Raw genomic sequence first — 27509 nt, forward strand, 5'->3', positions numbered from 1 at the left:
GTTTCCGCTTTCCAAGTAGAAGGTTCCGAGTTTAGCGGCGCCGGTGGTGTAGTGGTAAGCGTGATTGCCTCTCACCCCAGCAGGCCTGAGTTCAATACCAGTCGGCGCCGCCGGGATGTTCTGAGGCATAACATCTCTGATCACGGGAAGTAAAGTCGTTGGTCCCCGGTTCATGAGTTGATGGGTCGTTAGGTAGGGTCCAGGTGTGGGAGCTGTCTCCCTGGCGTTGGTAGCATTGATACTAAGCACGGAAAACAAGATCAACGGAAAACAAATCAAGGAAAAAAAAAGGTCGTGAGTTCAATCCCAACCAGGTCGCGAGTTCAATCCCAACCTCATTTTTTATATTTATTTTCTACGCCTAATTAATTTAAATCGTAATCATAGATCGTATTACTCACGACAACCAATTCATCGATCTATCGAAAAGAATAACTCAGCATCCTTTCCATCGAAATTAGAAAGATGGAGAGGTAACATTGGTCTCATTTTTCCTTCATCGTAGATAGAGTCGCCCTCTCGAAAAAATTATGATGTACTAAAAAAATGTCGTAATGATGGTAAGACGTTTTGATATATTTCAAATTGCATGATTTTTTTTAGTACATCATCATTTTTGTAATTGCGGATCTAAAAACTAGGTGTCGCATGACCAGTTTTGGCTTTGATTTGATTCGCCAATAGTCTGGAGCATGCTCTGTATGAAGGTCTGTATAAATAAAGAATTTAATATTGAAAATATTTGAAAAATGCTCGGAAAAATGTTCTGCAATGGAATTCTAAGGTCATCTAAGACAACAAAAAAAAACATAGAAAATAGAATTGAGTTGGGTTTTATTTTCATTTTTGAAAACTTATCAAACAGCTACAAAACTTTCGTATTTGAGCATTATTTTGAGTTTTGTCGTTTTTAGCTTACATCGTAATAGGGTAAGTGTACCAGTTTTGCCACAAGTGCTTCAATAGTCGGCCCAGATTTTGTAATCTGATTTTATGTTTTTTGTCTAGATTAGAACAAAATATGTGCTTTAAACTCATAACAGAATTACCTTTGTGAGAAAGCTAAACATGTGAATATTAAAATAGGGCCTACTATTGGGTCACTCAAGCAAATGCTGACAGACTTACTGTACATTGACTAGAGTATTTGGCTTCTTTGTGAGAGCTCTTGTTATCTTGTTCGTTCAATCGGAATCACTAATCACTTCTGCTTTAATAGTGTCAACGACAGGAATAAGGCTACCAACTGGGGGTACGTCCTGATTATTATCATTCATCCTGGAATCGGCACCATCGGATTCGTTGGACATTGGTTGAGAAGTTCCAAACCCATATTCATCTCCAATATTCACGGTGCTGCTGAAACCTTGTAGCATATTATTTAAGTCATTCAATGCCTCCACTAGGGAGCAAACAATTTGCTTCTCGTTGTTGAAACGTTCCTTCTCAACGGTAGCTCTGCTGCGAGAAAGAGCCAAGTTTTCCCGTTGAACAGATACCAATTGTCCAAGCAGTGCTTTGATTCCGTCTTGTCTTGGAGCCACTGGAGTAATCGTCACTGGTGGTGGAGGATCAGGCTTCTTTTGAGGGATGGCCATTAGACTTGCTGCCGCTGTTATTACGGGTTTAGGTTGAATAGATATTTGAGTTGCTGAAGTTGTTTGTGCTATGGACGTTGGAGTAGTGGTATAAATGTGCTTCGAAGGAGTAATGATCTGTTGTTTCTGACTTCCTGCAGTATTCACAAATAGTAGTTTCATAGGTTGTACGGAATTAGAAGAGGACACGATTGTGGAAGTCGACACATTACTGGCAACAGATACTGTTGGCTTGGTGTAGAGCTGAATTGGTGAGTTGAAATTTATCTTAGGTGCCTGTTGCTTGAGGAGAAAATTGGTTGGAACTAGAGATATTTTCCCAGCCGTATTAGATGCGGTAGTAGTAGTTCTTGGAACAATTGTCACATTTTGCCCTGAAGATTGAGCAATAACATTCGAATTGGGAACTATAGTTGAAAAGTTGATGCCGGAGTTTCCAGTGTAATTAATTATTTTTATGGTGCCAGGAGCTGGAGCCGGAGCTTGAGCTGGAGCCGGAGCTGGAGCTGGAGCTGGAGCTGGAGCTGGAACCGGAGCTGGAGCTGGAGCCTTTGTTTGCACTGGACTTGTTATTGTCGGAGTCGTGATTGTTGGTGCACATGATACCACTGTTATAGCGGGTAATGAAGCCACTGGTGCACTCGTTGGTTTATTTACATTCACCTTGGATGGTTTGCGAGAAGTCCGTCTGCGCAAACGTGCTCTTCTACGTTCACTGGGAATAAAACAAAACAAACGTATATTATTGAAAATGAACCATCACCTGTTGCTCATAACACGTGTTTGCCGGCTTGCGATGAACACCAACACAATATTCAAGCGTGCTTTGCGCATGCTCGAAAGAACTACAACGTGTACTCATGGAAGCTTAAGAATTAAAATTCATTCCAATCATGACTATATAATCATGAACACAAACTGTAATTCACGCGCATGTGCAGTACTTTAAAACACAGAAATGAATATATACAATATTATTTTTCCAGACGTCACCCATTGAGGGGTGGTTTGGTGATGAAATCAAGAAGGGTGAGTTTGTACTTTACCCTGCTATTCTTAGGTATACAATAAATTAAAATCATACTCACTCGTCTATATCAAAATCTGACTCGTCGCTGTCATCGCTCATACTTTCTTCCTCATCATCTCCATCATTTTCAAAATCTGGATCATTGGGATCATCATCATCATTGTCCTGGTCCATTGGTTCGTCTTTTGGTATCAACAAATTTGGTTCCTTCAGTTCAACTTGTTCTGCATTTTTCAGCAATTCATCGGTTCTTATTTCTTTGTCATCGTCAGTAACCATTTCAAGTTTCACTTGTACCTGATCTGATGACGAAATATCATCATTTGATGGACCTGCCTCAGAATTGGATTGTTGATTATTGCCAAATACTGGACGAGTCATAATTTCATCCATAGCTTGGAAATGCTTCCACGATGTAACTATACCGGTTTCAAGATCTTTTTTGATCCGATTGTAAAAGCATTTTATGTTCTTGATCCTCGTGTTGATCTCTTCAGTCGATCTATTGTATCCATACTCACGCATTTTTTCAGCCAATCCGGCTATTACCGGATGTTTCTTGTGAGTTGTCACTAACGTTTTCTGCACTGAAGGATCACCCCAGAGGGAAATCAGCAGTTTTGTTTCTTCAAAATCAAAATTTGGATTGCGACAGTGTGGCTTCTTCGGTCCACCTACAGAGCCTATTAACACTTTATTAGTCGACACCCACATGTTGAACGAATTTCCTTCAGACGTAGAACGTTTAGGGCGTGTACTCATATTTATTATATTAAAGCATTCAAACTTTTACACGGATTCACTTCCAAATATTATGTCCCACGCACTGGACTGCCACTTTAATGTTTCTGCAGTACCAAGTATTTTACACAGCGCAATAGGTGTAAATTTAGTCTGAAAAATCGATATTTCTCATTCCTACCCCATCCACCACTTTATTTCAGCAGGGAGCAAAGAAAAAAGTTCACGCTTGCGAGCAGGAAGCAGAAACATGCGCCATAAACGCTGGTGCACTATTCACGACTGACTTGCACCACCAAGCTTGAATAAATCAACCCTCACGTCTGAAGGGAATGAAAATGTGCGGTGCGCAAGACGCACATGCCCAGTAATCTGAATTTTGTATCCGTAGCTCCCTTATCTGCGCACGTGTCATATGGTAGAATATAGCGTACATAAAGCGTCACTCCAAGCAAGAAAACACAAATCTAATGTTTGAACTGGTGAACTTTTGGAATGAATTTTCGTTGATGAGCATGGGGTTCATGCAACATACGAATCCAGCTTTTAATACAATGTATGCAGTGCAGGTGCTGACATAGTTTTCGTAATTAAAACTTCTTGTGGAGAGTATGCAACGGCCAACTAAATGATTCAACATCAAATTGGTTCAAAGCGTTGACGCTGTTGGAATGTAAGGTGCTCATATTCAATCACACGCAATTAATTTTGGTAAAGGTTAATTTAAGGACAAACCCAACTAACATTTTCTGCTTTGTAAGCCAACTTTTGCGGCGTTGTGCTGTAAAGTAGCTGAAAAAAAGTTGGAAGGGTTGTATACTAGATACGACCGCAGGGTTGGCGTTGGATAACGTCTGTTATGTGTTGTATTTAATTGTGTATATTATATTTTAGGAATATTCCTTAATAACTCTTTTGCGAAAGTTTGGTGGCCCTGAAAAGGGCCGTTTTGTTGGGCTGATGTTGTTGGGTTTGCTCTACTCTGTCGCCCTGGAGGAGCTTTGGAATGATGTTGGTAGTTCGAAGACAGACAGCATCTCCCCTTCCAGCGTTCCCACACCCCAGTATAGTCCCCAAATTTAAGTGTAACTGTGATATTCTGGATAGAAATTGTCTTCAAAACTAACTCTTTGTCGAATTATTGGTGGCCCTGAAAAGGGCCGTTTTGGTTGTGGTTTTGGAATGATAGACTGAATAAATGATTATGTTTGAAAAATTTCAGTTTTTGCTCCGATCAACAACCATACGGGGCAATATGAGCACCCTAGTAAAAGTTAAGGTTTTGACAGGTTTTCACTAGAAAATAACATGCATGAATCAAGTGAAATAGAAACATAAGTTCTTTTAGCAACAGTTACGTGTATTGCTCGCTGTAGAACCAGCGGACCAGTAAAATGTAATATAGTGAATGCGATGCTTGTTTTCTTGACTGCATATCTTATAATATTCTAGAGATTTTGAGCTAATGTTACATTTCCATTATTATCTTAGACATGTAATTGAATTTTGATACGTTTTTCATGGAGATGCATATTAGAGCATTTTCAACAAGTTTGTAAAAAAAATAGATTGAGTTAATAAGTATTATGCCCAAACGAACGGTGGCCCATCTCGCCCCGTATGGTCTTCTTGCCCCCATCGCCTCTATTGGACTGAATTCGGAAACGCTCATGTCCAACCGGTTTCGTTTTGGGCTGGAAATTCTCTAAAGCAACATATTTAAAAAATCTGGGAAAATCCGGAACATAATTGAAAATTCTTGAAATAAACGTATTAACATATAAGTGAATTATATCAAGAGCAAATTTTCATTATGTCGTAAGTAACATTCGCACCGATCCGAGAAAAATTAAGTTTTGTTTTGATAACCGAAAAGTTATTCCTATTTCCAATTAAACACATATAATCTCATAGTGATTGCAATGTTTAACATATTTAGCCAGATTTTAATCATACAAATGCAAATCGCTAGCTTTCATGCTAAAAAATACTGGTTTTTGAGTCAAAAGTTATTATACGTCGTTTGGTGGCCCCTATTGTTACTTAAGTCAAAGTGTATTTACCAGGATATGCGGGAGAATTATCAATTACGTCTCCTTACGTGCAGCCCATTCATCATTTTAGGACCACCGAAATCATCTTAGCAACAAACAGTTCGATTTATTCACTTTAATAATGAGAAAGCGAAACGACGAACGTACACTTTTCACGGGTTTCTCAGCGCTGTTACTTAAGGCAAACGGCATCTCCATAGAAATCGGGTGACTTACACGCAGAAAAATGGATTTTTGTTTCAGGGCCTAATGTATTTTGTTCTTGATTCAAACATATTGTATCACTATTTCAACAATACATATTTTTTAATCAACAAAATAGTTTTTAGAATCAACAAACAGATTATTAACTCTACAACCGGTTTCTTGATTCAAAAATATTTTTCTTTGAATCAACCGAATAATATATTTGAATCTATGCCAAAAATATATTAGGCCCTGAGCCAAAAATATATCCATTTGAATTTAAGAATCATTTCTCTGCGTGTAAGTAACATCGAAAACTATTTTGATCGGAAGGTGATTACGTCAAAAAGCAATTTGACTGGTAAATACATTTAAAAATGGAATGTGATCCTATATTCGGACAGTATATAGTGTAATAGCAGGAGCATCGATTGACACTGATAGCTCGACTTTGTTTACCTTTGTTACATTCGACGTAATGAAAATTTGCTCTTGATATCTGGGTTAGTATCTGGCAAGACGATTGAAAATCTGGAAAATCAAATAAATCAGGAATACTGGCAACGCTGTCTCGTTTTATGCCCGTAGAGACAACCGACACTCATCCCATTTTGAGTATTTTGCTACCCACAGTATTTATTGTACCGTCCCTGTATTCATAATATGCTACTCGACGCAGGTATAAAACCACCCTCGACGGTCGAAATGTCATCATTACAGTTTCAGCATCGAACTGTTCGTGTCGTTCGTTGCATTATGTCTGGACGTGGAAAAGGAGGCAAAGTCAAGGGAAAGACAAAGTCCCGTTCGAGCCGCGCTGGATTGCAGTTTCCAGTCGGTCGTATTCACCGTCTACTCCGAAAGGGCAACTATTCCGAGCGTGTTGGAGCCGGTGCTCCCGTCTACCTGGCTGCCGTAATGGAGTATCTGGCCGCTGAAGTTCTCGAGTTGGCAGGAAATGCCGCTCGTGACAACAAGAAAACCCGAATTATCCCACGTCACCTGCAGTTGGCCATCCGCAACGACGAAGAGCTGAACAAACTTCTTTCCGGAGTGACCATCGCTCAGGGTGGTGTCTTACCAAACATCCAGGCCGTCCTGTTGCCCAAGAAGACCGAAAAGAAGGCCTAAATTCGATCCAAGTTCCTACCCTTTAACAAAATCCGTCCTTTTCAGGACGACCAATTTGATGGTAAAGAGTTTCGTTTTCAAAACAGTTTCCTTCGTGGTGCGCAAGGAGTGATAAAATGAATCCATTAAAAACATGGTTGAATCTTTCTGTCATGCTCTCCCTAGTTAATTGATATCCTCATCGAGTAGGTTCGATGATGGTTGATGGGCCCAATCTTAGATCCATTTCCCCTACCTTGCAGAGCTGCGGTGGCCCTGGACTTATGGCCTACATTGATGCAGCGGAATGAAATTCATTAGCAAATTACGGTTGAGATTTCAGAAATGGTCATGGTGTGCGTCCAATTTGAAGTGTGGTGTGATTTCTGATAATGACATCGGTTTACTGGATCCCGGTTAATGTACCTTACTCTCCGCTTTGGACGTAAACTGCTTGCCTTCAATAAATTGAGTGATTTGACTAGTAACTTCAAAAGAGGTTTTCCTCGGACCACTGATTCTGAACTGTATTGTTCCTTCATTGCTCAACATTTACCGTTACCGTTGGGACTTCCGGTCTTCTTTGCTTAGCCAACCGGTTAATCGTATTGAAGCGATACTTCTAGATTATTATTACGCCTATACTGTGGGCGCATAGAACAATAAAACCGAGCCTGGTTAGTAGGTGAACACAAAATACTAAAGTAGAACATTCTACCAACATATAGAGTCTAAGAGATTCCTTCAAAAAGGCACAGTATATGCGACCGAAACTTCGGATGAAATCCAAACAGATATTTTGAGAGGAACCAGTCGATCACAATCCTCTTATTGAGTTTAACCGGTATTACCAGAGAAATAAGACGCGTTAACCACGAATCCTTGGGAATGATCGTGACACGCTTCATATGGATGACGAACCGTCCTCATCTCATCCTCAGAAAATGGTACCCATTATTTTAATCGGCATCCTTTTGAAAAATTCCCCTCACAAAAAGGCTTTTCATGTACTGCCAGAGGGTAGGGGGAGAGAGGCAATTTAATTATTACTAAAATGAACGAAATTTACGATGTGCGCTTCCATCGTGCAAACTTTATTGTGATTGCCGAAGCATACACTCAAAAAATTTACCACATAGGTATCTAATGGATGAAAACCATGTGAATTTCACATAGCTAAAAATCCCACCACAAAATCACATGAATATCAGGAGGACGATGAAAGTCATGAAAAAAGTGTCGGAAAGGTATTAGAAAATTAATCGTTCAACTCTTTCTTGATAATGTTGTGGCCCTGAAAAGGGCCATTTTTCCAACGCGCTCGGCGTAGTTGCCCTTTCGCCCCCAGGCTCTGCTGCCGCTGCTCTGCTGCCGTTGCTCTGCTTCTGCTGCTCTGGTACTGCTGCTCTGCTGCTGGGTCGACGATCGGATAGACAATGACGGAACGGGCGACCTTGTTGGACGCTCATATAGTAGAACAGAAAATATCAGAGGTGTCAGATACTCGCATCTGATGTCTCGGTTGGAGAAAGTATAAGAATATAAAAAAATCAATCGATTTTCACCATCTTTAGACAATGGTTTACTTTTAACCATTTTTCAATAGTTTACAGAATGAAATCAATAGTTTTGAAATATTAAGCAAATTGCTAGAAATATTTCCAATCGATTGATGCCATTATCTCGTAAATCTATCGAGAGACGGTTGAGTTATAATCGTTCAAAATCTTTTAATTTTTCGTAACTCATCCAAAATGACTGTTTTCAATTTTGTACCCCCGTATGTTGCCGAAAGACGTTATCCAACGTCAAAAGCTGCAGATACAGCTACAAGTAGAAGCTACCAAAATTGTTTTGTAGAGCGTTTACTCAACTTTTTCAGAACCATTATTCAATTTACCAATCTCACTGAATAACAACAGCCAATAAACGCTAATGTCACTTTTATACACATCCTAATCAACTTTCAACTTGTAGCTGCAAAAAAAAGCTAATAAAGTGAATATAATACTCATTTGATGGCTTCTACACAACCAACCACTCTTGCTGAATAACATAAACATCAAAAGTGTTTTTTCAACAACAACAAAACAACTTGTACTCAGCTAATTAACTGTGTTAGCGCTACTTTGGACGCATTTTTACAGTCAGCTAGATTTAATTTTAGACGTGTGCAGTTTTACAGCTTCTACTCTGCTCCTTTACAAAGATGAAGTAACTGTTAAGGCCCACGCACATTAGATCCGGATCGGACGCGTTGCGGCAAAGTGACAGCTAAATCTATTGTCTAACTGTCAAATTTACGTCAACGCAACGCAAACGGATCTAATGTGGGTGGGCCTTTAGTGTCAAGGATTGCCAATGCGGTCGTCTAAAGCTCGATTCCAGATTTCCGGTGCAGGGTAAATAATTTGGTGGTGTTGCTTGTAACTAATTTGGATTAATTTGATTTACAGCAAAATATAAACTCAATAAATTCCTTCAATCAAAAATATCGTAGACAATATTTAACCCGGCTTCAAGACAAAGCTGTGTAGTGATTATTGGATAACCGGGAAAAGGTTGAATAAGCGCCTTTCAAGTCCACACACAACTAAACAGCAGGATAACAGCTGTATATAAGCGTTAATGGATATGTAATAAGAGATTGACCCAACCGTCCCAATAGCCATAAGTAGCTGACTAAGTTCTCTAGATTTGCTTGTATAGAGGTTGAATAAAGGTTTCCTCATATCCTATAACATTTGAATACAGCTTGAGGTTGTATAAATGAAATGAGTAAAGCGTTTACTTTGTGAAATTGTTAGCTTAAGCTCTACTGAAGTTATAAAGGTTGTTTAAAATTCGTGGCTGGATTATATATACCTCAGCAAATATAAACAGTTGATTATTGAAGAAACAACTTCTTGGTGATTTTATCAACTACCTACATGATGAATAATACCTGTACTATTTTCCATAATGACTTCTGTCCAGGCAGTGTTAATAAATTAGGGGATTAATTAATTAATTTAGCTTTATTTAGGAGGCTTTCAGCCTTAGGCTGGTTCGCCTCCAAAGGATAAATTAGGGGAATTTATTCAAGCACAACAATTGCTTGTTGATTTTTAAGGTACATCGAAGAGATTTTTATTCAAATGTGCATGAGTTTTAACAGAGTTTACTCAGCGTCTTGATCAGGAAGCATAATTTCTTTCTTTAACATTAATGCTGTATACAGTTATTTGGCATGTGAAGTAACGTTTAATTAGATACTGTTCTGTTTTTATTAAACGATTATTCAACTAAACACCAAAATAAAAATTGTTATATCGATCAACGTAGTTCAAGCTGATGTATTAATATTGATGCAATAGCAAAAAGCAGTAGGTTTAAGTTAAGTTTGAGTTCGCACCCCATGCGCTTGATACTTTTCATCAACACCTGCTACTTCGAAATCATAAGAAAACAAATTTATGATTTAATTGCAAAGTAAATTATTAAGCTCGTCATCAATTATGTATAGTTGTGGAAGTTCCTAATTGTTGTCCTATAATAGAGGAAACATTGCTTCTATTTTCGATGAAATCGCCTATTTTGGGCCTATCGAGCAGTCAAATAATAGCATCATCAAATAAATCCATTGTTTCAGAGTTTACAAGTCAGTTGCGTTTGGTACGATACTTTAGTTCAAAAGCTACCAAACGAAGTCAATGAGAACGCGTGATATGAACACCGACAAACCGACATGAATGATCATACAAATTACAAAGAAATTTCTGATCAAAGCACAAAACTGACGTTTGCCGCCGTGTTCGCGGAAAATATTTATCCTAGCTACGAACACGAATTTGGTTCGTGTCAAATCTATTTTGGAAAAAAATATTTTTATCTAGATAAAATATTGCTATGGTTTTGACAGATGGGATCGCTGCACATTTGAATCGGCCGTTATGGATTCTCGATCAAGAGTTAAGTTTAAGTTTCATGTCGGTTTGTCGGTTATATGAATGTTAAACCCATTTTCTCAAAACAAAAGAAGCGCTCCAACCGAATCAATTTTTATCTTCATCCGATAGGCCAAAGTGAATTCAATGGCGTTTGAATAGCGTTTCTATGCATTAGGCCTAATTTAGAATCCGTAGGCGGAGTTTGGGGCCAAGAAGCAGTGTTAGATTTTTAACAATCAATTTGTTCCTCTTTAGCAAATCTTACGGTACGTACGGAAAGGTAAATACATTTTAATATAAATAAATCTGCAGTCAACACATTCCATTTTGTTGAAAAAATTCACTCGAAAAATAGAGTGCTTAGTAGGACCAAAATTAGATCTAAGCCCTAGTAGTCACATAGTCACTACACTGAAACAAAATCCATTGGCAAAAATACTATATTGATGGTTTAGATTAAATACCCTCACCAATAGATTTTTGCAGAAAACAATTTCATTTAATTTTACTATTATTTCTATCAAAATTACTATGCATTTTAAGCAAGCATAGTAGTATTGCCAGAATCATAGTAAATTTGTTAACATTCATATTCAACTATACTGAATTCATAGTGGATTCAACAGCAATAAGCGTGGTTATATTGATAATAAGTGTTTTCTGCAAAATAATATTCCTAACTATGGTCCTTGTTTCAGTGTATGAACGGAGTTCCAATTTCTTGGTCTTGGAAATATCTTGGATTAAAATTGGACAAGCACGATTAAGTGCACACTGTTTATTTTATTGTATACATGATCAAACTTTATTTCTTTTTGAAGTTCAATTACTACAAAATACAGGAAACTTATTTGATTTGGCTTCCAAATGCAAATTGTCGGGCTTTACGTTTTACACCTTGCATCAGATTTTGTACCGCTGTTGTATCAACCTTATTATTGATGCTGAAAGTCAATTTGCTTTGACCTGTTTCTCATTTACAACTGATTTCTGAGTTTCTTGAGGTTCCGCTTAACGATTGCCCAATTTTTTTCAATTGGGTGCAGCTCCGGCGAGTTTGGAGCGTTTTTGTCCTTGGGTACGACTGATTTTCCCGTAGTGACAGGAAGCGAGTACTTGACCAAAATTATCTTTTAAAGATCACATTGAGGCCATTCAAGCCAAACGTAATCTATATAGGAGAAATGGATGTAATACCTCTAAATACCTCTAATTTGGGCCCATACATAAATTCAGCAATCGACTAAATTTTCAATAGTGACCAAAAATATCCATTAGTGCCATCCCAATGATGCGTTCATCTAGATAAAATTGATAAATAGCAGATTTTTAGCGATGAGCCCAATCTTAGATCCCTAGGCCAACATGAGAGCCATTTTCCATTGAATTTCTGTCTGTCTGGCTGTCTGACCCGTATAGACTCGGAAACTACTGAACCGATCGGCTTGAAAATTTGTATGCAATCAACAATCAATACGAAACTAACGATTTTAAATTGGCTCACTGCTTGACTAGCCTATTGGTCCCAAGCAAATCGATTGACGTACTCCATTCTAGTCTTGCAACTAATTCTACCATAGAGGTAACTCTAAGACCAGAAGGTCCCGAAGAAACGTGCTCAACTTTTTGGCTCAGCTCTGGTACTATCTTCGGTCCCAAGCTAATCGATGCACCCCTCGAAACAAAGGAAAATCCACGAACCCCTAATTTTATCTGTCAAACTTTCATAGCGAATCAAAACAAACATAGTGTAGTACTAGAATGTCGACTAGAATGGGATACGTTGATCGTTTGCTTAGGACCAATGGGCTAGTCAAGTAGTGAGCCAATTTAAAATCGTTAGTTTCAACCGGTTGGTTCTACCAGGGGGTGGAAACTAACGATTTTAAATTGATTCACTGCTTGAGTAGCCTATTGGTCCCAAGTACTTCTATGGCGTACCCCATTCTAGTTGAAATTCTATTACTACACTATGTTTGTTTTGATTCGCTATGAAAGTTTGACAGATAACATCAGGGGTGTGTGGATTCATGCAGAACATGCAGGGGTGAGGGAAATAGCTTGGGACTGCTTGGGACCGTTGTTCTGGTACTGAGTGAGCCAAAAATAATAATGATTTTCTTCGGGACCCAGTGGTCTTAGAGTTACTTCTATGGTTCTACCATAGAGGTAACTCTAAGACCAGAAGGTCCCGAAGAAACGAGCTCAACTTTTTGGCTCAGCTCTGTTAATCTCTTCGGTCCCAAGCTAATCGATGTACCCCTCGAAACATAGGAATATCCACGAAACCCTCTGATCGCGCACGGATAGGACCCGATTTGTACGTTGTGTGATAGTTGAAATTAATGATTTACGATCGATTTACTGACCGTCCTGCCATGGCGGACGTAAAAGTACTACAGACGTTTATTTACTGTAACATGACAAGAACAGTACATTAAGCTATAACAATGATACGGGGACAAGTGGTGACATCTATGGGTAGGCACAGTACATATTTTATGTTAAGGGTAGAGGCAGTAGTAGCATAGAGGTAACTCTAAGACCACTGGGTCCCGAAGAAAATCATTATTATTTTTGGCTCACTCAGTACCAGAACAACGGTCTCAAGCAGTCCCAAGCTATTTCACTCACCCCTGCATGTTCTGCATCAATCCACACACCCCTGATGTTATCTGTCAAACTTTCATAGCGAATCAAAACAAACATAGTGTAGTAATAGAATTTCAACTAGAATAGGGTACGTTAATCGTTTGCTTGGGACCAATAGGCTACTAAAGTGGTGAGCCAATTTAAAATCGTTAGTTTCGTATTGATTGTTGGTAGTAGTCGCCTATCTGTCAAACTTTCATAGCGAATCAAAAAAAAACTTAGTGTAGGACAACTAATTCCACTAATTTCTATTTTTATATGAAACACACAAATGTTGGCTACACGGATAGAAATCTCCTTATACCTTTTGGCAAATTTCCATTGCTGATTATTCATAAATTCAGTGCCAACATTTCAAAGGGGCGTAATTGCTTTTGTAAACAATGGCTTTAGACGTCGATTTCTCGCAAATGAAAACCCACCCCTCCAAATTACAAATGCTAGCTGATACAGGAAACATTTCTCTTCGTGCTGGTGTCATTCATTTTCATGAGTGAGCTTTCATTCGTGAGAAATCGACGACTAAAGCCATTGTTTACAAATGCAATTACGCCCCTTTGAAATGTTGGTACTGAATTGTATAAGTTGACTAATAAGCGGACGCCTTGCAAAAAGTTAATAAAGATCATGTGTCAAATGAAATGTATAAGCGATCACACATACCTTTTAAGCATTCTAATAGGACCTATGTGGTTTGTATTATGGAATGTATAAGGCTGATGCTTTGGCAAAAATGTATAAGTGAAATACATGAATTAAATAATTGATTTTCGTTTCGTGTACTTTTTTCGTGGTTTTAGAAGAAAAAATCTCAAAATAATGTTTTATTTCAAAGTTCGAGTGGTAGTAAACGTCATTTTAACTGCTAGAATGGAGTGGTTAATTGGTCGAAAGTGGTAAAATTATAGAGGAAATTAGAAGATGCTAGCGTCGAGGCTAGCGCCACGTAACGGCGACGTTCCCACTTATCTTTACACAAGTTTCTGAACAAAGTTGGACGATAGCTGAGGAAAACATCGTCTTGTTAATCTGTTCCACAGCGCCACGTAGTAGCTCGAAAAAATTCTCTTGCTCGACTTTTTTTCCTGCTAGTTTAGCAGTAGAGGCCCGATGTCAATTAACCACTTCATTCGAGCAGTTAAAATGACGTTTACTACCACTCGAACTTTAAAATGAAACATTATTTTGAGATTTTTTTCTTTTAGAACCACAAGAAAAGTAGCCAAAATTTGTGCGTTTCATAAAAAAATAGAAATTAGTTGGTGCAGTTTTGGGAAATCGCTGGTAGAAAGTCACGCCAAAACTGCTTGACGGTGTATTTACTAGGATATTCGGGAGAATTATCAATTACGTCTCCTTACCTGCAACCCATTCATCATTTTAGGACCACCGAAATCATCTTAGCAACAAACAGCTCGATTCGAGGTTCGATTTATTCACTTTAATAATGAGAAAGCGAAACGACGAAAGAACACTTTTTACGGGTTTCTCAGCGCTGTTACTTAAGACAAACGGCATCTCCATAGAAATCGGGTGACTTAAGTAACATCGAAAACTATTTTGATTGGATGGTGATTACGTCAAAAAGCAATTTGACTGGTAAATAAATTAAAAAATGGGATGTGATCCTATATTCGGACAGTATACAGTGTAATAGCAGGAGCATCGATTGACACTGATAGCTCGGCTTTATTTACCTTTGTTACTTTCGACGTAATGAAAATTTGCTTTTGAATTGATGCATTTGATGAATCTACGTTACGGTCGGCCAGCAGATGGAAATGATGTGAAAATGATAATGATGTTTTGCTAGCTGTCAAATCGTATGGAATATTTTTTAGTACATCATCACTTTTGTGGTTTTGGATTTCAAACCTAGGTGTCGCATGCACTCGTGCAGTTTCGCGTAGATTCATCATTTAAAGCAAAGGTAAAACTGGCCATGCGACACCTAGTTTTGAGATTTGCAATTACAAGTCTGATGATGTACTAAAAATATTCCATACGATTTGACAGGTAGCAAATTATCATTTCCATCTGCTGGTCGACCGTAACGCAAATTCATCAATGGATCAAGGGGTTTTCCCGAGGGTTTTCCCGAGGGTTTTCCCTCGGGTTTTCCCTTCTTTGAAAATATAAGAAAATGAAATAATTTGAGAAATAATTAATTCTTTGGATAAACGATAAAGAATGGAATATTCCCTTCTTTTAATACCTATATAAGTAAAATATATAATCAATACTTTTTCGCAAAGGATTCGGGGTAATGCCATAGAGGTAACTCTAAGACTTGAAGGTCCCGAAGTAACGTGCTCCACTTTTTGGCTCAGCTCTGGTACTCTCTTCGGTCCCAAGCTAATCGATTCACCCCTAGAAACATAGGAAAATCCAATAACCCCTCATTTTATCTGTCAAACTTTCATAGCGAATCAAAACAAACATTGCGTAGTACTAGAATTGCGACTAGAATGGGGTACGTTAATCGTTTGCTTGGGACCAATAGGCTAGTCAAGTAGTGAGCCAATTTAAAATCGTTAGTTTCGTATTGATTGTTGGTACTGCCAATTCGGGATAATGACGTGTGGAATAATGGTATAAATTTGTAATCGGTAGTTCAACGTTCCATGCACCGATTTTTTAATCCATCACGAGAAATTCTTCAACTCAGGTCGAACAATTCTTCGATAAGGTTTAACAGTTTCCGACTGGATGAATTGGATTGCATAACCTTTTACTTTTTAAATGATGAACGAAGTGCTCGAAAACTTGAAGGTTGTCATTTTCTAAAGAGCTATAAAATGGTTTGGAATTGACCACTTTGTCAAGCAGTTTTGGCGTGACTTTCTACCAGCGATTTCCCAAAACTGGACAAACTAATTTCTATTTTTTTATGAAACGCACAAATGTTGGCTACTTTTCTCGAGATTCTAGAAGAAAAAATATCAAAATAATGTTTTATTTCAAAGTTCGAGTGGTAGTAAACGTCATTTTAAGTGCTCGAATGAAGTGGTTAATTGATAAATATAGTTGCATAAAAGTAAACGTACACAAAACAAAAAGTTGTTGAATATTACATCCAAATTGCTGCAACCAGGTCAATCCATCGGTTGTGTAATATAACGTTGTACGATGTACATCGATTTTGCGAACAAAATTATATCCATTGATGTTATATTGTATCTGCTTTTAGCTATTACATCATTATTTCATACATCAGCTTGAATTACATTGATCGATATTACATTTTTTTGCTGTGTAGTGTATCAACAATAGTAAAGTGAAACTAATCAGAGAGTTTTATCATGAAAAATATATTAAATCAAATGTGTAAAATTTATCGAGAAAATTGGTATTCAGAAGATGTATTTTTCAGTGTGCAAGATACTTGCGGACCTGTTTATTTATGGACGCCTGTTCTGTAATATAAAACTGAAATATAATATCAAATGAACAAAAAATAAGTGACAAATTACTAATTTCATCACCTTTTCTGGGGAATGGTACATTCTGGGGAATGGTGCATTCTGGGGAATGGTTTTCTGAGGAATGTTATTGATGAATCTATCCAGCTTTCCATGTTCGGTAATGGCGGCCTGTTTGTATGAATAAATGTATCCTTCACTGTGCTTTTTGACACTATCTGGATGTTCGAATTTCAACCCCTTCCCTTTCCCTCTCCCAGGAACAGTAGAAAATGGAACAACAACATACGCCCTCCAGTTAGTGTCAAAAAGCACAGTGAAGGATACATTTATTCATACAACCAGGCCGCCATTACCGAGCATGGAAAGCTGGATACGCGAAACTGCACCAGTGCATGCGACACCTAGGTTTGAAATCCAAAACCACAAAAGTGATGATGTACTAAAAAATATTCCATACGATTTTAAAGCTAGCAAAACGTCATTATCATTTTCACATCATTTCCATTAGAGTCGGTGTATAATGAGTCACGCCAAGAGTGAAGCCAAGTCTACCTATTGAACTGTCAAATCGGCTACCTATCGTGCAAAGTAAATAAACATTACGATGCTATGAAAGGTCTACGAAAGGTATTGCAATGAAATATAAAATAAAATTGAAGAAATCATCATAAACACGCAGCGAGCATTAAATGGTCATGGGATACGTTTGGTTTTGATCAGTAATGAGAATTTCTACTATTTTTTGATAAGATAATTTGACAAAATCACTGATTCACTACAGCCGTTATTTTTGGTTCTCGCTAGAAGTCATTTAAAGTTGATGTACACACTTAATCGAGCTCGGTAAAATCCCCAACAGCCGATTACCTCGGCATTTACTTTTGCTGATATATCTGCAAAATATCTGTTTGTTAGCTGATATCTCAGCAAAGCTGAGTCTCGGTAATTATTTTACTGAATCTCAGCAAAATAAATTGCAGAACTACTCGGCTGTTGGAATCTCGGCGAAAAAATTTAAGTGTGTAGAAGTCCTCTGTTGCCAAGTGAAAAGAAAGGGAATCCTTCGGAAACCGTGATGCGAGTTCAACTGTTTTTCTCTTGGCGTGACTCATTATACACCGACTCTAATTTCCATCTGCTGGCCGACCGTAACGTAGATTCATCCAAATTTGGGTACAATCCACCCAGATCAGTCAAAACTGAACCTACCCAAAAATGGGTAAACTTAAAGAGCCTACACGGAGAAAAAATACTACCCAAAATTTGAGTTCTTTTTACTTAATATTGGCTTCAGCCTCTCACTTGCACTCGTTATTGTTGTCAAAAAAGGAGCGAGAGATTCAACCCAACGATATAGTTCAGCCCAATAAGTTACTTTTGAGTAAATTGCATATTCTCAAATTTACGTGAATTAAACTTAAATTTGGGTAGAATATACTTAAGTGTAGGTAATTTTTTTGCTGGTGTTAAATGGAAACTACTATATGCGATTTACTCAAATTTGGGTTATTGGGCTGAACCCCGGAATTGAGGGAAAAGTACTTAATTTTGGGTTGTTTTTCATCTCCGTGTAAATTTATAAAGAGGCGACATGTCAAAATTGGAACAATCAATTGTCTGTCAAAGTCATAAGAAAGGTCATTTCAATCGAGCAGAAGACCTGTCAAATGGATAAGATGTCACCTCTTTATAAATTTACCCAAAAATGGGTAAACTATGTTGTGAGTGACAAGTTGACAAATGAACAAAGTCCATCAGATTAATGTCGATGTTGTAAATTAAAATTTTGTCAACCTGTCACTCCCAACATAGTTTACCCACAGACAAACAGACATAACACTCGCAACTTGTTCATTGAACAAGAATTTAACGGTCAATTTAAAAGTATCGTAGTTGGTAGTACCGCCACCTGTGGCGCGCATAGTCAATTCCCTTGCGTTTGACGTTTACACACTACCGCCATCTGTTCTGCGTATTACCCACCATCGTGTACTCAACAGATGGCAGTAATGTTTTAGCGACGATGTTTTACCATGAGAAATATTCAATGTGTTATGTCTGTTTGTCTGTGGTTTACCCATTTTTGGGTAGGTTCAGTTTTGACCGATCTGGATGGATTCTACCCAAATTTGGGTAGTTTTGAAATAGCGTGTACAATGTTTCTCGCGTAACATTTGAAAAGTGCCTATCCTCGTTGATCGATTTTCTTCATCGACTTTCTCTTTGGTTTACCATGTCAAAATAAACGAATTTCTCGCTAAGCTCACAGCACAGTTCGACAGAATGGGAAATTCATTTGCTGTTGGGTTATTCGCGAAAGAGAAAATCGATTAAGAGAATTGATCAACAATGATAGGCCCTTTTCTCGTGTTGCGTGAGATTTATCTTTTTTCAATGAAACAGCTGTTGGCAGCGAGGTTGGCAGTGACATAAATCTCACTGTTCGCAGTATGGAATGTTATGGTAGATTGACGTCATCACTTGACTGCTCAGCAATGTATACAATATTTTTGCAGCTAACACCAGCAAGCTGCCTTTTGAGGCTGTGAACCATTTGCCGAGTTAAATTTAACTCGTGGTTAAAAGTGACATTTCGAAAGTTATTTTCTATGTTCGAAAATCCCTGTGCTGTCAATCGACCGGTTTTCGAGCAGAACTTAGCCAAGGTTGTCAAAATTTAACTTCTTGTCTGTCAGAAGTAACCACGCTCGGATAGCAGGGTTAATCGATAACTTTCCATCTGTCAAATTTTAACCAAAAGTTAAAATAATCCACCAAATGGTTCAGAGCCTGAGTCGGTCCTTAAACAACCACTGTATAGAGCTTTTTGACGTTTAATCGGCGCACACTACTGCACCATTTAAATCGAACGAGTGCGAGCAAGAGGGAAATAGATTAGTGGGAAAACAAACCGTCCATTCATCCATATGTGATAGATAGAGAAAGACGATTAAACCCAGAACAACATGTGAAAAGGGCATACAAGCTTTTTGCAAACAAACCTTTGTAAGCCCTTTTCTCACCAACCGAGGGTCGCCCACGCAAACCAGCAATATCATCGGAAAGGGTAAAGTGCCCCCTACCCGGTGATGTTAAAGGTTTGCGTTGGTGTCATATGGGTGGCGAGAAAAGGGCATAAGAAGGTTTGTTTACAAAAAGCTTGTATGCCCTTTTCACATGTTGTTCTGGAAACGTCAAAAAGGTCTATACGATACAAGCAATTAGTGACGTCACTAATTGCGTTTACGTTGATTTTTTGGTTTACTAATACAATCATATTTCATGATCTGTTCACCTGTCTCTGTACTCATTGGCCGACATCGCTTGTCAACAGTCAATGTGGACGGTAGCTCATTAGGTTTTGCACCGTCGGGGTTAACTCAATCTGATGACAGTTCAGTGGTACTGTTTACGTGGACTTAGTCGATTTTTTCTTGGGTGGATTTTCTCGATAATTTTTCAGACTGCAGTGAGATGTACACAGCATTTCTGCAATGTTCACGAGCAACATCCTTGCAACGCGCTGTTCCTCGACAATTTTCAAGTTAAAATTTAGAAACTTTAGAAAATTTTTTTTCGAAAAAACGACTAAGTGCTTGTAAACAGTACCACTGAACTGTCAAAAAGGTTCAGCCGTTTAACACTGAGTTCATTTGTGACGTCACGCTGCAGAACCTAATTAGGTTCTGCAGCGTGACGTCACAAATGAACTCAGTGTTAATAGGCTGAACCTTTTTGACAGTTCAGTGGTACTGTTTACAAGCACTTAGTCGTTTTTTCGAAAAAAAAAATTCTAAAATTTCCTAATTTTAACTTGAAAATTGTCGAGGAACAGCGCATTGCAAGGATGTTGCTCGTGAACATTGCAGAAATGTGGTTTACATCTCACTGCAGTCTGAAAAATTATCGAGAAAATCCACCCAAGAAAAAATCGGCTAAGTCCACGTAAACAGTACCACTAAACTGTCATCAGATTGAGGTTAACCCCGACGGTGCAAAACCTAATTAGGTTCTGCAGCGTGACGTCACGAATGAACTCAGTGTTAATCGGCTGAACCTTTTTGACAGTTCAGTGGTACTGTTTACAAGCACTTAGTCGTTTTTTCGAAAAAAAAATTCTAAAATTTCCGAATTTTAACTTGAAAATTGTCGAGGAACAGCGCATTGCAAGGATGTTGCTCGTAAACATTGCAGAAATGTGGTTTACATCTCACTGCAGTCTGAAAAATTATCGAGAAAATCCACCCAAGAAAAAATCGGCTAAGTCCACGTAAACAGTACCACTAAACTGTCATCAGATTGAGGTTAACCCCGACGGTGCAAAACCTAATTGACGAGTGCACGGATGGATTTGAGTTCACTCACTCGGCAAAAAAGTGACACAACAGCGGGGCCCTGTTTACTAAAAATGAACACATATGTGTTCATTTTTAGTAAACAGGGCCCCGCTGTTGTGTCACTTTTTGTCGAGTGAGTGAACTCAAATCCATCCGTGCACTCGTCAATTGGTCAACAGTGAAAACATCAAACAAAAACATTGTTTTTCGGGAGCGTTAAATTTTTTTGTTTGCAGGGTAGTATCAACTATAATAATTATTGTAAAATATGGTTGAGGAAACAGTACCCGTGGTAAAGGCAAAGGTAAAGAAGGCTTGAATAACAATATTGTTATTCTTTGCATTTTAATTTGTTTGTTTTCCCTCTTTTTTCCAGACAAAAACAGCTCGACCAAAACCTGTTTACCTTTGGACAGTGGCGGACACAATCAAGTGGCTTCGAAGACACTGTAGTGAACAATGCGGAAAATATAGCGATCTGTTTCAGAAGGTAAGTGAACTTATATGTTTTTGTGCTGATAAATGATGGCCAACAGTTACGGTTTAATATAGCATGAAATTACCGGCCGAGCATTGCTGAGGATAACAGATAATTCACTTTACCGGATGGGCATTGTAGATGATAAAGACCGAGAGGACATTTTGCGTGAAATGATCAAGCAGAGACTTAAAACCGATATTATGGAAATTCGTGATATGGAACTGATGAATAACGTGTACGAGAATTGTTACTAGAAATATAGGGTCTTTTATTCTAATAGCAAGTGCGTCTCTTCTTCATAGCCTAATTCAATAAATTATCTTTATTCTAAACCTATTGCTAGCTGTCAGTTATAATTAAAATAAATTATAAGCTCATAAACAACAAACTTAAAATCGTTGAATGAATTGTACAAATTTAGAGAAAATCCTTTTAGTTATCATCATTATCACTTATCACTTCCGTTTTCATGGTTTCCGTGGTAGTAACGGCAGATTGCTGTTGCTTTTCAACGCTTCCTTCAGTACGTTTTTTCTTGGCTGGTGGTAGTTCACTTTCCGCGCGTTGAGTTTTCTTTGCTGCTGGACAATGTTTCTGCTGTAATTGTTGCTGCAGGAAACCGTTGAAGAAACCACTTAAGCTGCGTACCACGTCAACCAAAGGGCCTCCTATTTGTTTCTCGAATTCCAACCGTTCCTTCTCCAGGGCCAGTCTTGCTCTCGAAACTATTAGATTTTCGCGTTGTATGGCAATCAACTGGCCGAACATTTTCTTGAAGCCAGGCGATTTTTCTCCGTTGAGTAAATTCGGCTTTGGCTTTGGGGCGCTCGTTGCATTCGTGATGGGAGTAATAGTAGCAGGCTTCTGAGTTACGTTGATGGCTGGAATACTCACTGTGGGTGGTTTCGGGGCGATAGGAACCATGGATGGCCTCGGTTGGAGCATTGGTGCCGGCCGCATTTGAGGCATTGATGGGATTTCTGAAGCTGGAGTGAGAATTTGCTTAGTGGTTCCATCTTTTGATACTGTGTTCACCAGCAAAAGCTTCATTGGGGCCATCCCTGGGGCAGAACTAGTCGACGTCATGGTCATGGATGTATGGCAAACTGAGTTTGCCAGGCTTACGGTAGGCTGAGTGTAGATTTGTATCGGGGAATTCATGTTCACGCTGGAGGTCGGAGGCTTCAATAGCAGGTTTGTCGGCACCACGGATATTTTACCCTGTGAGCTTATAGGTACGGTTGTCGTTGTTGGGGTCGTAATAACTGCAGTAGCGCTGCCACTGGCATTGTTCACGTGAGGGCTGGAACGGTCCGGTGGGGCTGATTCTGTTACTTTGGCCGCAGCCCTTGCTTTCGAAAGGATCTCATCCAAACCGTCGTTAAATTCACTGGAATCAAAAAGTTCATGACTTATTACAATTAGTATCAATATTCAGAGGAATTTCAATGGGTCATCAAGAAACAAGATGAAGCTTATTTCCACTTTTCGGAAGTTTTTAATAGGTACCTATTTGACGTAAGACAAACTTGGAGCATCCAATCATTATTTCAAGCAATATTTGAGACCAAATATCCCTATGAAATACAGTAGTGTTTTGTTTCATATATTGCCGGTGGATGCATAACTGTCCCATGTGCTGCGCACTTTAATATACACTACTAGGGTGATTCAAAATATCGATTTTGCTCCACTTGGGACAATCGATTTTAAATAAGGTTTTGATTATTCTCCCAAATTTTAAGCTTATTTGGATGCGAACTGATACTGCACCGTTGTTGTAGTTTGGGTTCCAAACCGCTGAACAATACTCAAGCGTCGATCGAACAAGCGAACAATAGAGAGATTTTAGACTGTAGATATCAGTGAAGTTTTTAGCTATCCTAATTAATAACTAATTATCCTGACGTTCAAGTGCGGCCTTTAGCAAAGTTGCAGCTGAGAATATTTTACATTAGTACAGAAGGCAAACTTTAGATAATTATAGCGAAGAGCTAGAACGATGAGACTAAAAAGTTCGCTTTTTCCATAGTAATTCCCACATAAACTTCAAAGGGCCAGTGCAGTGTGAGTTCGCATCCAAATGAGCTAAAATTTTGGAGGAATTACCTGATAACACCTGATTTGAAATCGATTGTGCTTGGTGGAGCCATTAGGCAGTATATATATATATATATATATATATACGAAGCATTCATAATTGTTTCGATTAACTTCGGCACTAGATATCCTAAATGGATTTTCTGCCTACTGCTGGTTTATTTTCCACTGTTACTGCGGGTTTACTGTTTATTAAAACAGGTAACAGCTTCAGAAATATTCAACAGCAAGTTAAATTACTTTCCATGGGATGAAGGAAATGGGATTTGTTTGACGACGACTGAGCTTTTTCATTGAGGTCGTTGATTTTGTTATTTAAGTCATTTGCTGTCAAGCCCCATACAATCAGTTTGAATCACGGGGATGGTAAGCGGTCATATTTCTTTGTAAACTATTTTCCACCACACCCTCACAAAGAACACGAAAGATTCTGGACTAGATTTTCTGAATAGAGCCATTTTGAAGAGCTAATAAGAGCATTTTGACACGAATTCCAATAGAATTTTGAGGAAATATTAGAATAAATTCTAAGGATAATACCAAAGTATTTCAAAGAAAAATTCCAAAGGAGATTTTAGACTAGAACTATGTGGAAAATTCCATGACGATAGGAATAGAGGATTCATTGTCCTTTTTAATTAAATTATTAAAATATGCTCTGGAAAGAATTTTAAGAAAGTTTTGATGAAAAATTCAAAAATTCTACATAAAATACCAAGGGATTCGAACTTTGATGGTACAATTCCAAAAGAATTCTAAGAAGAGGTTTAAGAGAATTACGAAGTTCCAATTACATCTCGAGAAGAATTTCTATGGAATCCTAAGGAGAATGAATTTTCAGGAGTATTTAAGAAACAAAATTATGAAAGGAAGCTTCAGTGAATTCAAAGAATAATCAATAAAAGTTCAAGGAGAATCTATTGATGAATTCCATGATTTTTGTAATGTTCGGTAGAGAATTGCTAGACCGTTTTGTAAAAAAATGTTAAGCGACTCCCAGTAAGAGATAATTGTCAAGGGACTTCCAGAGAGGGAATTCTGAGAAGAACTCTGAGAAAGGAAATGATTTAAAAAAAAAATACTATAGGATATTGCAAATAAATCCTGTAAAGAGATCTGTACGAATTTTCGAGGTGGTTAAAACATAGACAAACACAGAAAAAAATCTGCGGTCTTCTTAATGACTAATCTAGTGATACCTTCAGCTCAATCGCATTCGGTTGTATGAAAAACAACGAGATTGCTAATGAGGATTTGCTGGCCACCATGGTATACCATGAATGTACTAAGCTCCATTTAAGTGGTTCTCTGTGCAATTTCACTGTTTCTGATCAGTAACGGAGAAGCAACGACGACGTACACGGTCTTTAAAAAAATATTATGGAGCTTCTCAAAGCTCAACGGGTTGACACAATAGTCGGAACACACAGCAAAAATTGTAAATTTACATTTGGTACATTGATGTATTTTCTGGCCGTAGTTGAAACATACAGCAATTCAAATATAATTTTACGTGAAAGGATTTAATAATCCATAAATTTACATTGAATTTTACATGCATCAGAACAGCTCACAGAACAGTGCAAAGTTCAATTGAACATAATAGAATTTTCAACCAACAACAATATAAATTTACATAATCGTGTACATTTCAGTTTTAATTCATTGAAATTCTGATCGTTGAACGTGTAATTTGATATTTAAAAAGTTGCTCCAGTTTGTAATTGAAAATTACAATATATTTTTATCTGTACATCATAGAAGACCTTGTTGAGTCTTTAGAACATCAAGACTTGAACACCAGGTATTTTGGAAAACATAAGATACTTTTCCAATACATCTTATGTCCCGCATGATGTGAGGTCCCACGAAGCTCTACGTATTTTTATAATAAGGGTTGATTTTTCTTTTCTTTCTTTTATTTAACGTCGGTTTCTGTTCCGCAATCTAGTGCCAATCACCGACGGACATCGATTGCCATCCATTGACGGCAATCGAATGTGCAGGAAGGCAGCTTCCACACCTGCGTAGGATATCGCACCCATTCAAACACACATGGGCCGGGACCAACGGCTTTACTTCCCTTCCGAAGGAAGACGTGACCAGAGATTTTTATGCCTCAGAAAAATCCCACCGACCTCGGCTGGGATTGAACCAAGACCCATTGGGGTGAGAAAGCAGTTACGCTTACCACTACACCACCGGCGCCGGCGGGTTGACTTTTGACAGCAGATTTTATGTAAGGAGCTATATTTGATCCCGAGGGATCGAATTGGTTAAATTACAGATAATGGGTTCATTTTCAAAACCGGGAAAAACCAGGAGTAAAAAAAGTATTGGAATGGACACCCAGTTTAGAACCTCCGACTACCGAGAGATGAACTAGCCTACGGCTAAAAATCTCTATAATAAAGTATTTAAAAAAAAACCTCCGACTACCCGAACTAGAATATGCTTGCCTTGAAAATTTTCATCATTATGCTTGCCACACATCATACAAATGGTAAACAACACAACAGCTGTGAAAGTGCTCAAAGAACATTAATTTGAGAGCAGGTGTAAAGTTCCAGCTGACATGTAATGATTAATTAGAATTATCATAACTCAAATAAGTCCTAGTAACACTTACTTTTCCACATCAAAGTCGCTGTCATCGTCGTCATCGTCATCGTCCTCATCATCATCACAATTCTTATCGTTATCATCCTTGATGTCGAGTTCTTCCTTTTGCAGTGTATCACCTTCCTCCGGTGCGTTGGTATCGATGGTCAGTAAATCTTCCGCTCGAATCTCAGTTGAATCATCATCGCTCATCACTTCCAGCTTGACAGGAAACCGTTGCATCTGTTCCTGCTGCTCTAAGATTTGCTTCTTAAGCTCTTCCTGTTCTTCTTGTTGCTTCTGTTGCTGAATCATGTGCATCCGATGGGCATTACCAAACACTGGTCGACTTATAATCTCATCCATCTCGGCATAATGCTTCCAAGTCGTTTGGTTGATGATTCCGGCTGCCATGTCCTTTTTGATGCGATTGTAGAAGCACTTGAGATTTTTGATGCGCGTGTTAATTTCCTCCGTCGAGCGATTGTATCCATGTTCACGCATTTTCTTTGCCAGATCAGCGATAACCGGGTGTTTCTTGTGGGTGGTGATGAGGGTTTTCTGCACTTGCGGGTCGCCCCACAGCGAGATGAGCATTTTGGTTTCGTCGTAGTCAAAGTTTGGATTACGGCTATTGATGCGCTTTAAACTCATACTGCTGTTCAGAATTTTGTTCGTCGAAACCCATGTTTCCCGATGAACCGGTTCTCGGTGGGCTGCATCCGATGAGTCAATTGTCCGTCTCCGTAAACCCATGCTCATTTATTTCACCAACTGATTGATTAATCCACACGTCAAGTCAACTACCAATCACTACTGCTGCTTCTGATCCACAAACACACTGCAGTCAAACACGGGGTGGCAAGACAACGAGAGGGTGCTGAGTCGCAAGTTGGTTACCGCGGTGAGGCGCAGAAAAAAAATCGATAACTCACAAGCCACCGCTTGCTATGATGGTTTTATTTCCCAACCCCACAAACTTATTTCGTTCTACTCGCGTTCTGCGTGAGTGTCCCTCTCGATAGGATCGCCAAACTCAAACTGGTCGACTCAGCCTAATCGGCCTCCTTTTGGCCCTCGGTTGGTTCAGCTACATGTCGCACAGGCAAATCCAGCTTTTCCCCTCTTTTTGCCAAGCAGTAGCCTGGCAGCTAGTGGTGCGATACGTGCTTTTGCTTGTGCTAGAATGGAGGGAAACTTCGATTCCGGCAAGGTGCGCATGTCTGCTTTTCTTCCTTCATTCACGTACACGCGACAATCCTACT

At 38.6% G+C, this 27509-nt stretch overlaps 4 protein-coding genes across 5 annotated transcripts; 2 read left to right on the top strand and 2 right to left on the bottom strand.

The window, feature by feature from the left end:
- Positions 1-1162: 1162 nt before the first annotated feature.
- LOC135698343 (helicase SRCAP-like) lies at positions 1163-3636 on the bottom strand. Its single transcript, XM_065218258.1, has 2 exons — positions 2687-3636; positions 1163-2313 (listed from the first exon to the last, which is right to left on the bottom strand). Exons 1-2 carry the CDS (start codon positions 3388-3390, stop codon positions 1185-1187), a joined length of 1833 nt encoding a protein of 610 aa, XP_065074330.1. The 5' UTR covers positions 3391-3636; the 3' UTR covers positions 1163-1184.
- Positions 3637-5814: 2178 nt separating this feature from the next.
- On the top strand, positions 5815-7023 carry LOC135698344 (histone H2A-like). The gene has a single exon (XM_065218260.1). It carries the CDS (start codon positions 6273-6275, stop codon positions 6738-6740), a length of 468 nt encoding a protein of 155 aa, XP_065074332.1. The 5' UTR covers positions 5815-6272; the 3' UTR covers positions 6741-7023.
- Positions 7024-21271: 14248 nt separating this feature from the next.
- On the top strand, positions 21272-21865 carry ave (Protein aveugle). The gene is made up of 3 exons (XM_065218373.1): positions 21272-21366; positions 21439-21552; positions 21615-21865. The coding sequence occupies exons 1-3, from the start codon at positions 21331-21333 to the stop codon at positions 21795-21797; spliced, it is 333 nt and encodes a 110-aa protein (XP_065074445.1). The 5' UTR covers positions 21272-21330; the 3' UTR covers positions 21798-21865.
- A 110-nt stretch (positions 21866-21975) lies between these two features.
- On the bottom strand, positions 21976-27271 carry LOC135698377 (probable basic-leucine zipper transcription factor N). Of its 2 annotated transcripts, none has more exons than XM_065218313.1 (2): positions 26273-27271; positions 21976-22933 (listed from the first exon to the last, which is right to left on the bottom strand). In XM_065218313.1, the coding sequence occupies exons 1-2, from the start codon at positions 27004-27006 to the stop codon at positions 21976-21978; spliced, it is 1692 nt and encodes a 563-aa protein (XP_065074385.1). In that variant the 5' UTR covers positions 27007-27271. The 2 variants fall into 2 exon arrangements, with proteins under 2 accessions (XP_065074385.1, XP_065074383.1); XM_065218311.1 differs by having other exon boundaries at positions 21976-22954.
- Positions 27272-27509: the final 238 nt, after the last annotated feature.

The sequence above is a fragment of the Ochlerotatus camptorhynchus genome, unplaced genomic scaffold (assembly GCF_037179485.1).
Source record: "Ochlerotatus camptorhynchus isolate MF236.1 unplaced genomic scaffold, CSIRO-AGI_Acam_v1.1 ptg000085l, whole genome shotgun sequence".
Classification (NCBI taxonomy): domain Eukaryota; kingdom Metazoa; phylum Arthropoda; class Insecta; order Diptera; family Culicidae; genus Ochlerotatus; species Ochlerotatus camptorhynchus.

Coding starts and splice junctions, on each gene's coding strand:
- ave (XM_065218373.1), top strand. CDS start 21,331: ATGGTTGAGGAAACAGTACCCGTGGTAAAGGCAAAG. Junction 21,367..21,438: donor TACCCGTGGTAAAGGCAAAG/GTAAAGAAGGCT, acceptor TCTTTTTTCCAG/ACAAAAACAGCTCGACCAAA. Junction 21,553..21,614: donor ATAGCGATCTGTTTCAGAAG/GTAAGTGAACTT, acceptor GGTTTAATATAG/CATGAAATTACCGGCCGAGC.
- LOC135698344 (XM_065218260.1), top strand. CDS start 6,273: ATGCTACTCGACGCAGGTATAAAACCACCCTCGACGGTCGAAATGTCA.
- LOC135698343 (XM_065218258.1), bottom strand. CDS start 3,390: ATGAGTACACGCCCTAAACGTTCTACGTCTGAAGGAAATTCGTTCAAC. Junction 2,314..2,686: donor TCAGATTTTGATATAGACGA/GTGAGTATGATT, acceptor TTTTATTCCCAG/TGAACGTAGAAGAGCACGTT.
- LOC135698377 (XM_065218311.1), bottom strand. CDS start 27,006: ATGAGCATGGGTTTACGGAGACGGACAATTGACTCATCGGATGCAGCC. Junction 22,955..26,272: donor AGCGACTTTGATGTGGAAAA/GTAAGTGTTACT, acceptor AATTGTAATAAG/TCATGAACTTTTTGATTCCA.